At 43.2% G+C, this 11,604-nt stretch overlaps 1 protein-coding gene across 1 annotated transcript; it reads right to left on the reverse strand.

The window, feature by feature from the left end:
* Positions 1 to 6,617: 6,617 nt before the first annotated feature.
* LOC123411618 (WAT1-related protein At3g30340-like) lies at positions 6,618 to 8,644 on the reverse strand. Its single transcript, XM_045104584.1, has 5 exons — positions 8,174 to 8,644; positions 8,010 to 8,072; positions 7,372 to 7,897; positions 7,106 to 7,257; positions 6,618 to 6,970 (listed from the first exon to the last, which is right to left on the reverse strand). Exons 1-5 carry the CDS (start codon positions 8,356 to 8,358, stop codon positions 6,823 to 6,825), a joined length of 1,074 nt encoding a protein of 357 aa, XP_044960519.1. The 5' UTR covers positions 8,359 to 8,644; the 3' UTR covers positions 6,618 to 6,822.
* Positions 8,645 to 11,604: the final 2,960 nt, after the last annotated feature.

Genomic DNA, 11,604 nt, shown 5'->3' on the forward strand with positions numbered 1-11,604 from the left:
TTTTAAAAATTTCAACGATATTAAAATAAAGTTCATATGATTTTAATATTTTAGAAAAGTTTCATCAATTTTCGTAGAAAGGTTCATTAGTCTTAAAAATAGTCATTGAATTTCTTTTAAAAAATCATGATATTTTAAAAAAGCCACAGTTTTTTCAAAAAGAAATCCTCAATCGGCGCCTAAATGGGCCGGCGCATTGACGAACACCACACGCGTCAGTTAATAAAAAAACACGTTAACCGAGGCCTAATCGGTGCTTTTAGCGCCGGTTAGGAAAACTGACGACTACAGCGATTTGAATTTCTTTTTTTATTTTTCTGTTTTGGTTCTTTTTTCCTGTCAGTTTTTCTTTTACGTTTCATTTTTTGTTTTTTATGTTTCTTTTCTGTTATCTTCTCTTTAATGTGAGTTATACAAAAGTTCACCACGAATTACAAAAGTTTCATCGTATTATGTTCATTGTATATTGTGAAAATAGTTGTTCTTTGCGTTACAAAAATATTAACCGTGTATTATTGAAATGATCATTGTACATTATAAAATTGTTCAACATATTTTTTACTAAATGTTCAACACGTATTTGAAAATTATTCAATGCATATATTCGTATTTTCTCATAGATGTTCATTATATATTAAAAAATTCGCCTTGTATTATTTAAATCGGTTTACCGATATTAATAAAATGTTCAATGGATATTACAAATCTTAAGTGTTTTTGATATTTTTCAAAATATTATGATAATTAAACTCTCGCTCCTCTTATTTAGTGCTAGAATTCACTAGCTCGGTCGGTTAGGAGCGCTTGATCATTAGAGGTCGTGAGCTTAGGGATGACAATTTTATCCATGGATCTGGATACCCATTCCGGTTGGGTAAGGGTTTGGAGCGCATTTTTGTCAATGGATTCATGAATTTGGATACCCACGAACAGCCTGATTGGGCGCGGTTATAGTTTCTGCTACATGTATATCCAATGGATACCCATATAACACATAGGGCCACATGGAAATGACCCTAGACTAAGAAAGTGTCCAACCCCAAGTTGCTCGCGGTCACACATGGGCCCATATGGAAGATTTTTTGATTTAATAACATCTAAGACATGTTTTTTACCATCACACTATTTGAGTTGTCATTATGTGCGTGTACAAGTTTGACCAGTTTATTTGCTGCCTAGTTATGCTTGTAGCTTAGGTTGTGATTTGTGATTGAACAGTGATGAGTTAATTTAATATTTGGAAAGGCTTAATTCTGATTTATCTATGCGCATGGGGCTCCATGGGTATGATGGATGCTTTGATGGATAGAGAGGGTAGGAAGATGTGTCTGTTGGAGAATGTTGCATCAGAAACAAAAAAAATCATACACACACAAAAGACCTATCATGGTGTGATCATCTACGAGAGGGGAGATCGGATCCACATACCCTTGTAGATCGCTAAGAGGGGAGCATTAAGAAATGCGGTTGATGCAGTTGAACGTCTTCGCGATCCAAATCGCAAGCGTCCCACGAACTCCGTCCCGATCTAGTACCGAACGGACGACACCTCCGCATTCAACACACGTACAACTCGATGACGATCTCCGCCTTGTTGATCCAGCAAGAGAGACGAAGAGGTAGCTGAATTCTCCGGTAGCGCGAAGGCGTGAAGGTGATGATGGTGGAGCTACTCCAACAGGGCTTCGTTGTGCCGTACCGAACTAGCTACGGGGTGTCACGAAGTGGTGGAGGGAGAGAGGGTTGCACAATGGCTTGGGGTGTAAAAAAACCTCTCAAACCTCCACTGTATATAGGAGGAACAAGAGGGAGGGTTGGCTTAGCTCCTACTCCAAGGAGGAGCTTCGGCCGAGCCCAAGAGGGAGGAGTCCTCCTCCAATTCGGTTTGGTGGAGGGATCCTTCCCATCTTGTCCACCTCCTTCCTTTTTTTCCTTTTCCTTTTATTTTTTCTTTCGGCCGAAATAGGTTTATTGGGTCGGCCTCACCAGCCCATTAAGGGTTGGTGCGCCACCCATGGGCCTATTAGGTTCTCTCTCGGGTGGGTGGCCCCTCCCGGTAAAACCCCGGAACCCATTCATCACTCCCGGTACTTTACCGGTAATGCCCGAAATCATTCCGGAAACCAAATGCAACATTCCTATATATCAATCTTCGTTTCCAGACCATTACGAAAACCCTCGTGACGTTCGGGATCTCATCCGGGACTCCGAACAACATTCTATTACCAACATAAATAATTCATCTATACCAAAACGTCACCAAACCTTAAGTGTGCAGACCCGGCGGGTTCGAGGACTATGTAGACACGACCGAGACACTCTCCGGTCAATATCCAATAGCGGTACCTGGATGCCCATATTGGATCCTACATATTCTACGAAGATCTTATCGCTTGAACCTCTATGTCAAGGATTCAGTTAATCCCGTATAATGTTCCCCTTGTCCTTCGGTATGATACTTTCCCGCGATTCGATCGTCGGTATCTCTATACCTATTTCAATCTCGTTACTGGCAAGTCTCTTTACTCGTTCTGTAATACAATATCCCGTGACTAACTCTGAAGCCACATTGCTTGCAAGGCTTGTTTGTGATGTTGTATTACCGAGTGGGCCCCGAGATACCTCCCCACGGAGTGACAAATCCTAGTCTTGATCCATTCTAACTCAACGGACATCTTCGGAGATACCTGTAGAGCACCTTTATAGTCACCCAATAACGTTGCAACGTTTGATACACACAAGGCATTCCTCCCGTGTCAGTGAGTTACATGATCCCTTAATATTTGTGTTAATCTTGTACATTATCCCTTATTATCATACAATTCTTATGTTCTTTCTCTTGAATATGCAGGGAACATCACTGAGAGGGAAACATCCGGAAATTGGAATTCTAGAACGGGAAACCGGGAAAAAGGCAAACAAAACAACTTGCTCCAAATGACCTGAAACTTTACGGAGATTTTTCTCTCAAATATGTAAGAATTTTTGGACCAACAATATAAAGAGAGGGGCCACCTGCTAGCCATAAGCAAACAAGCCACTCCCCCAGGCCACGCCCTGATGCCTTGTAGGGCCCATACAGGTCTCCTGGCCCCTCTCTTCACCTATATGGTGTGTTTTACCCTAGAAAAAAAATTCATAAGTTCTCTTTCGGGATGGAGCGCCACCTTCTCGAGGCGAAAACCTGGGCAGAAGCCCTTTTGTTCTCTGGCAGAGAGATTCTGCTGGGGAACTTCCCTCCGGGAGGGGGAAATCAAAGCAATCGTCATCACCAACGCTTCCTCCTTTGTGGGAGGACCAATCTTCATCAACATCTTCACCAGCACCATCTCATCTCCAACCCTAGTTCATCTCTTGTACTCAATTTCTGTCTCAAAACCTCACATCGGTACCTGTGGGTTACTAGTTGTGTTGATTACATCTTGTAGTTGATGCTTATTGGATTACTTGGTGAAAGATATTACGTCCAGATCATCAATTATTATTATTACACCTTTGATCTTGAACATGTTAATGAGGTGTGAGTAGTAACTATTGTTCCTGAGGACATGGGAGAAGTCTTGTTATAAGAAATCATATAAAGTTGGTATTCGTTCGATATTTTGATGATATGTATGTTGTTACTTCTCTTAGTGGTGTCATGTGAACGCCGACTACGTGAAACTTCACCATGTTATGGGCCTAAGGGAAGTCATTGTGGAGTAACAAGTAGATGATGGGTTGCGAGAGCGACAGAAGCTTCAACCCAGTTTATGCGTTGCTTCATAAGTGGCTGATTTGGATCCACATGTTTCATGCTATAGTTAGATTTATCTTAATTCTTCTTTCATAGTTGTTGATGCTTGTGAGAGTGGGTAATCATAAGTAGGTTGTTAGTTCAAGTAAGAACATCACCTTAGCACCGGTACACCCATATACCAAATTGTCAAAGTAGTGAACGTGAATCAACTCAATATGATGAACATGCATGACTAGACAGAATTTCCCATGTGTCCCCGGGAGCGCTTGTTTTATATAAGAGTACTTTCAGGCCTATCCTCTGCTATAAAAGGATTGGGCTACCTTGTTGCACCTTTGTTACTATTGTTACTTGTCACTTGTTACGAATTATCTTGCTACAAAACAATATATCACTATTACTTATAGCACTTGCAGAGAATACCTTGCTGAAAACTGCTTATCATTTCCTTCCGCTCCTCATTGGGTTAGACACTCCTACTTATCAAAAGGACTACGATTGATCCCCTATACTTGTGGGTCATCAGATGGCACATCGGCGTGAAGCCTGGTGTTGGGCCGGCTTCCGGAGGCAGCTCGGGGGTGAGGGGTGGCGTGGGGGGGGGGGACAGCTGGAGTGAGAAGACCATCTTAGCGTGCAAGCCAACATGCCCTCGGCATAAGGCCGGTTAGGCACCCTATAAACCCAAGCTCTAGTTCCTTGTATAAGGTGGGGCTAGGGATAGCCGTTCCTCTCTACTTCATAGTCCATAATCTCGATAGTCACAATCTCCATCATTTTGTAAACCCCTCATACCAGGTGCTCCCACATAACTACAAAACGCAAAGCAAGACGTAGGGTATTACCTCCTCGTACCAGGTACCCGAGAACTCGAGTAGCCCCCTTGTGCGAACTTCCATCTGGTACTCCCGACCACGTTCGCCACCCTACCGAGGATACTAGCAACTTCCAGTATTTGTGAATTGAAGTGTATCTAATAGAAAGTGGGTGTACACAAAATACTGTTACCTAACCGATGTTGATTTCTCTCACACATAAAGTGTCCCTTATATATACTTTAACACTAAGCTCCCTAGTTTTAAAGAGTCCACATTCAATTGAGGTCCCCGATTGGGATTAGATCATCCGATATTGACATGGTCAAAAAAAATTCAAAGCTATCTCATTCATTTTTTATATTATACACTATGCTTACTAATTTTTAAGGCCTCATAATTAATTAATGTCTTTAATTTAGAATTGAATCGCCCAATTTTGATCGGGTCAACGATTTCTTGATGAGCTCTCCCATTTAATTCTTTTAATTTACTATGTTACCTAATTTTAAAGCTCTTTTTTCAGTTGAGTTATTCAATTTTATATTTGGTTTACGATTCTAAACGGACCAACATTTTTCAAATCAGCAACAACAATCAATCTATAAAACACATCAAATCCCGTGCATCCTCCCACCATCGAGAAGAATAAAACACGCCACCATGTGATATTATAGCACCAATATAGTACATGTAGTTACTGTCGTGGAAATTTTCACATATAAATAGACGTTTGTCAGCGGATAACACAAAACCACCCCATGAAAGGCCCATCAAATCACCACATTTTATAAATATAAATAAAACACACTCAATCATCTCCCGGCCCGCCAAACTAATATATTCCATCAGTTTCAAACTTTAAGGGGTATTTGTTTTTTAGAAAGCCAAATTCCTTTAACTTTGACCAAGTTTAGAGAAAAATATCGACATCCACAATATTAAACAAAAAAGGATGGAAATTCATTTCATGATGAATCTAATATTTTTTCATATTTATCTACAAATTTGATCAAACCTAATTTTTTTGGCTTTTCAACAAAGTAATACAACTCATATATTTTAAAACAGAGTGAGTTTTTTTATTATTAAACCCAATGACACCAATGACGCAGCAAAGGGCAACCAACCCTTCTAGTATATGAAGATTAACAGAGGGAGAGCGTAGGGAATTAAAGCCCATGATTCAAAATATATTGCATTCAGCAACCATCACGCCAAATCTCTAAAAACATATAACTTACATTGACCATACCAAAATTCTAAAAATATTAGTACAACGTATGGTTATGAATTTGTGGTTCTCCAGTCATTTAAGCAGTTTAATACAATAATTGCAAGTTGCAGACAATTTTACATTGTTTCAATGCTAGGAATTAACCAGTTGGATTACTGGAAGCAACTAAAAAAGTCCCAGCAATAGAATGTCGAAGTCTACTAATTCATGGATTTTTATTATCAACACTTCCTTTTGCACTGTTGGCATGCCTACTCGTGCAATCAAGATGTATGCATTAAAGTACATAAAACCGCATTTCCTATATTTATAGGACACATGTACCTAGGTCGTCAATTTGACCAACTTAATGAGAGGCATATATTATAAAAATATATCATTAAAAACTTTAGATGTCCTATTTTCTAATAATATAATTTTTATGTTAAACAATATATTTTATATAAGTCAAACTGACGACCTAGATACATGTGCATGCCTTCTAAACTGTGACGGAGGGGTACTCTGCCGTGAGCTGGTTCGCTAAAAATAAAATAAAAAGGACTATTGGAGAATGCCAAAAAAAGTCAACAGCCGTTTGCTTCAAAAATTAAATGTATAACCAGAATTGCAATTAAAATATTACATATATGCACTGGAAAATACACTTCTCCAAAAACATATGCAAAACATGCATGGTTATAAAATACTCCTTCCGTTCCGAAATATAAGACCTTTTAGAGATTTCAATATGGACTACAAACGAAACAAAATGAGTGAATCTACGCTCTAAAATATGTCTATATACATTCATATGTAGTCTATAGTGAAATCTCTAAAGAGTCTTATATTTTGGAACGGATGGAGTACGTATTGTGGCCCTACTGATGTTTGGATTAGAGCCCAAACAGCTTCCTGAATGATAGGATCCTGAAGTCTAATTTGGACCAGAATGATGATCTTAATTGATTACTAGAACATTACTTTAGAACTTATTTGCTGCACTTGTTAACACATCACCCACTGGAGGATCTCTGTCTTTCAATCTTAAGTCATGGCTCCGACGGCACTTGCTGCTGCTGCTGCTGCTGGTGCTCTTGGTCATCTTTATCAACTTTTGGGTGCTGTTTTAAGGCCTCCTGCCTCTTGCCCCACAGCAGAAGATACAGGCCACCTATCACAATCACAGATCCCACCACACTGCATACATACATTTTTTTCAAAGCAGAAATTTCAGATGCCAATTTATCATTCCATGGGTAAACAAATACATCAGAAACTCTGAATCTGAATGCATATTTGTAGGTGTATGATGAACTGCGGGTGCCATTGTACCTTCCAAGGTAGAGCGGCTCGTGCAGGACGGTGAAGTCCATGATGGTAACGATGACCTGCGCCACAGGGATGAAGGCGGCGACGAACACGGCCCCCCGCTTCTCGATGCACCACGTCAGCAGCACGAAGGACATGCCTGTCGCGACCACGCCCTAAATTCAGGCAAAAGTAAAACCAATCAAGAGAATCAGTGGCAGCTGCATACCGTAGCAAGAAATTCAGATTTCAGAAGCATATATGAATATGAGGGTTGGTTGGTTGCTTACGGAGTAGAGGACGGTGAGGATCTGGAACTTGTTGGTGATGATCCAGGCGGCGAGGTTGTGTTGCACGCAGAGGCCGACGGCGGCGACCTGGAGGAAGCTGAAGGTGGACATGAATGCGTTGCAGGAGTAGACGTACGGGTACTTCCTGGCGATCCTGCCCTGGAGCAAGTACCAGCAGGCGAGGCAGACGCAGTTGCCGAGGATCGCCATCGTGCCGAGCGTCCACCGCCTGCCGGAGTCGGCGGCCGGCGGGGAAGGGGAAGCGGAGTGGTGGACGGCCTGGGCGCTGTTGGCGTGGGTGAGGGCCACGCCTCTGTAGAAGGTGAGCAGCATGGCGCCGGCGAGCGAGACAAGCGTGCCGGCGAGCTTGGCGGCGCCGGTGGCGGCCCTGAGGTTGAGCGACTCGGAGCCGGTGGCGACTGCGAGCACGAAGGTGAGCACGGGCGCGATGTTGGAGAAGGCCGTGACGAAGGCCGCCGTCGTGTACCGCAGCCCCACGAACACCATGTACTGCCTCAGCGCCGCCCTGTGCCATGCCACCACAAGATCGGTGTGCGGGTACAGCAAATAATGAAACCGTTGTTGGTTTGAAGATCGAACATGTAGAAGATTTGAATGATGAAAGAGAGGAAAAGTACCCGAGCGCGGCGCTGGCGAAGAGGTAGGCGAAGATCTCGAGCGTCATCTTGGGCCTCGACTTGCTGATGGATTATATATGGATGATGACATGACACCAATCAACCGACCGAAGATGAGAAAAAAAAAAAGGCTTCATGCAATCGAAATTGACTGGCTTAGTTACCCCTCTCTGAAGTGCGCGATGGGGCCGAGGAAGATGGCGGCGGTGAGCTGCTGGAGCGTGACGAGCACGACCGGGTCGAGGCCGCCGGCCATGGCCACCTTGACCAGCGCCACCATGACCGCCGACACCACGTTGAGCGCCAGCATCACCGCCGTCGGCAACCACAGCCCGCCGCTGCTCCCCATACCGGTCGCTCCTCTTTCTCCAACTGTCTCGCGCTATACCACTTACGTAGTCACACAGGGCTAGCTAGCTGGTGGAACACGTACGTACGAAGATATGTGCAAACCTGGGTCGGTTGCAGGTGGACTTTTATAGCCGCGCCGGCCGGCCAGGGCTGCGCATATGCGTTTACACTTCTCCGCAGGATAGGATGGAGACGACGAACGCGGCAGAGGCTCAGCATCCACTGGACTGATTCGGAACGAGATATAGAGCACGAGGCGAGAGCAAAGCAACATATGCGGGAAAATCTTCTCCGTCACCACTCACCACTTCTAATTACTTTCGCCACTGTACGTAGCTACTCCAGGTAGATATGGAGGTAGCTACGTAATACGTGTGCGCGATACCCATCTTTTTTACTCCATGCATGAATGCATGTGTGTGGGTATCGAAAACAAGATCTTTCACCAATGCCGGCAATAATCAGAACGAGATCTTTTTATTTTCTTTAGCCACCCTTATTATTAATTGTGTGTTCATGATGACGGAGATTGCGATCGAGAGAAGAACGGGAAACTGATAGAGCATGGTGTGCATTCCCTCAAAAAAATAAAAACATGGTGTGTATTTGCTGTTACCGTTTCGCGTTTTGGTCCACGGATTGCATTTCATAGTCGCCGGCTCTAGGCGTTTCGATTTCGATCTGGTCTGATCTTGTACTACTAGTACCAGGCGTCCATCAGCGCGTCGATCCATCGGCGTATGCGGCGCCTGTCGTTATTATTCTTTCTTTTCTGCGGCGCCCGTGGTTTTCTACGACAAGTGTACATTGCTCTATCTCATACATTTTGCATGAAATGTTTATGTTTTTTGAAACTTCGGTTTATGTTTTCTATTTACATTGTTCTGTCTTGGGCTATCAAGTTCAAACCAGACTCACTCTATACCGATTTTATACTTGATATATATGACAGTACGTCGTACAGGAGGCGCGGCTGATGGTAGGGATCTAGTTCGGGCGAAATCCCTGGTCGGTCATGGCCGGCCGCATCGACGACGACGCCTGAGGGCGCCGTTCACCTCATTGGAGGTGTCGGTATGGACTGATCCCCTCACTTTCCCTTCCCCTAGGTCTCCCGACGAAAGCCTTAACTTTGTTGGGCGGCGGCGGCGCTCACGGCGTCGTTCCCTTCTTGAAGGCGCCGCTTTGGAAACCTTGGGGCTGGGTGGCGCTTGTGGGTGGTGGGCAACGGTGGTGGTGCGTCCCTATCCTAGCATGGATCTGCGTCTGTTGCTTGGAGATGGACTCGCGTAGGTGTAGGTCGTCGTTTGATGTCATGGTGGCGTCAATGACGGAGGCACATGCCAAGACTGGTACCTCAATCTAATCTGAAGATGGATCAGTGGAAGATGGCGGCGACGACACATGTGAGTGTGTCGGACCGGTTTGTGCCCCGGACCTGGTATGTGGCTCGGTCAGGGCCTCCGGGTTTAGATGTTAGGCTTAGGTGAGAGGTCTGGGTATTTGGTCCAGTTTGCACCCCTTCATCATATGGACAGGAGTAGCGGCAGATGTTGCCAAGATGGCGGATTCAGGCATATTATTTGTACTACTTTGTAAGGATCTAAAAAATAATTAATAAAATGACCGCATGCATCTTCCAGATGCAGAGGCCGGAAGTCATCCTCCTTTTCTAAAAAAATATATGACAGTACGCAATACAAGTAGTTGTAGCTTTTGTCAGTAGCCTAATAGCAGAGTTCAAATCAGAGAACATGTGTTCTTGCTACTGACAACAAACATTATAGGCAATGGCGAATCCAGCTCGGCATGACAGCATGATCAAAGAATGTAATTTTTTATAGAAATATATCATTTTTAATTTTTCCTATGGTATAGAGCCTATGTGAAAATTTCAGGGTGATCCATGGACCACCCTGTCCACCTCCTAGTTCCACCACTGATTATTGGTGCTAAATTCTAAGAGTATATAAGAGCATCTACAACTGGACGCCTCAAATGATCCCTCATATGTCCATGGACGCGCCCGGTCAGTGACCGGACAGGAGAGAGAAGGAAAAAAGTAATCCAAACGGACCCCTCATATCGTCACTATAGGAAGGACCCAACAGGGCTGTCCACGAACCCTCATATCCATCTCAAATATATGAAGGATACGAGGGCTTGCGGACGCATCCGGGTGTGCTCGGTCAGTCCGCCACGTAGGACGCGACCCCACTCTGGATCATCTTTTATTTTTCTTTATTCATTCTTTTTCTCTTTCTCTCTGTTCCGATCCACCAACCACATGCAAGTGATCGGACATATGAGGAAGAAAATGAGTAGTGTGGTTATATGGACGGACAAATAGGGGACATGCCCGATCACTGACCGTGCGCGTCCGCGAGCGTTTAGGGGACTCGTATTTGCTATGTCTGGTTGTAGATGCTTTAAGTATATATGTTTACAAAATGCAAGGTTTTATTGACATTCATGGACTTCGTGAAATTAACAAGTGCCAGTCTGGCATAACATTGCCTTAGGTACTTTATTATTTCAAAACGTACTGATGCATAAATTTAGTTGCTATGCAAATGACATGTCCAGATTAATTACTATAAATCTTACAAAATGCAACTTTATATAATAGAAGTTTATTTATATCATGGTAGTCATTTAGATGCAAGAAATAAACATGTTAAAGATTATTAACATGGAAAGCATGTGTATGGCGTGAAAGTACAAATTATGTTGTGCAAAACTCATTTAGGGTGCAAATGCATAAGAGCTATAGGTCAATGGCTATCATCATATCAAGTTTGTAAGTTTTAATAGATTATGTAAGTTATATTATGATGCACCTTTGCAACCGAGTTTTTATCAAGAAAACTGATCCTAATATAGATGAAAATACCACCATTACATAGAACATAGAAAAAAGCACAACGTTCATATAAGACATATTTTCATCGGATGCACGAATTAAAAGTTACAACGGTTCTAATATAATGTAGTGCAACTTCTTTTAGCTAGGCGCTGCACAAGATAGTGCAACTCCTTCTAGCTAGGTGATGCACAACCCGGGGTGCCACGATAATCAAATGAGTCACGCTTGTCATTAAGGTGCTGCACAGTGTAGTGCAACGCCTGTCTGTCGGACGTTACACAAAAAAGTCATCGGCGGTTCACTTTATGAAATTGTTTCACCCATTGGTCAATATTGTCCATTTTGCCAAAACAGTGCAGCAAGAACACACCTCACACA

Source organism: Hordeum vulgare, chromosome 7H, assembly GCF_904849725.1.
Source record: "Hordeum vulgare subsp. vulgare chromosome 7H, MorexV3_pseudomolecules_assembly, whole genome shotgun sequence".
In the NCBI taxonomy this organism is placed as follows: Eukaryota; Viridiplantae; Streptophyta; class Magnoliopsida; order Poales; family Poaceae; genus Hordeum; species Hordeum vulgare.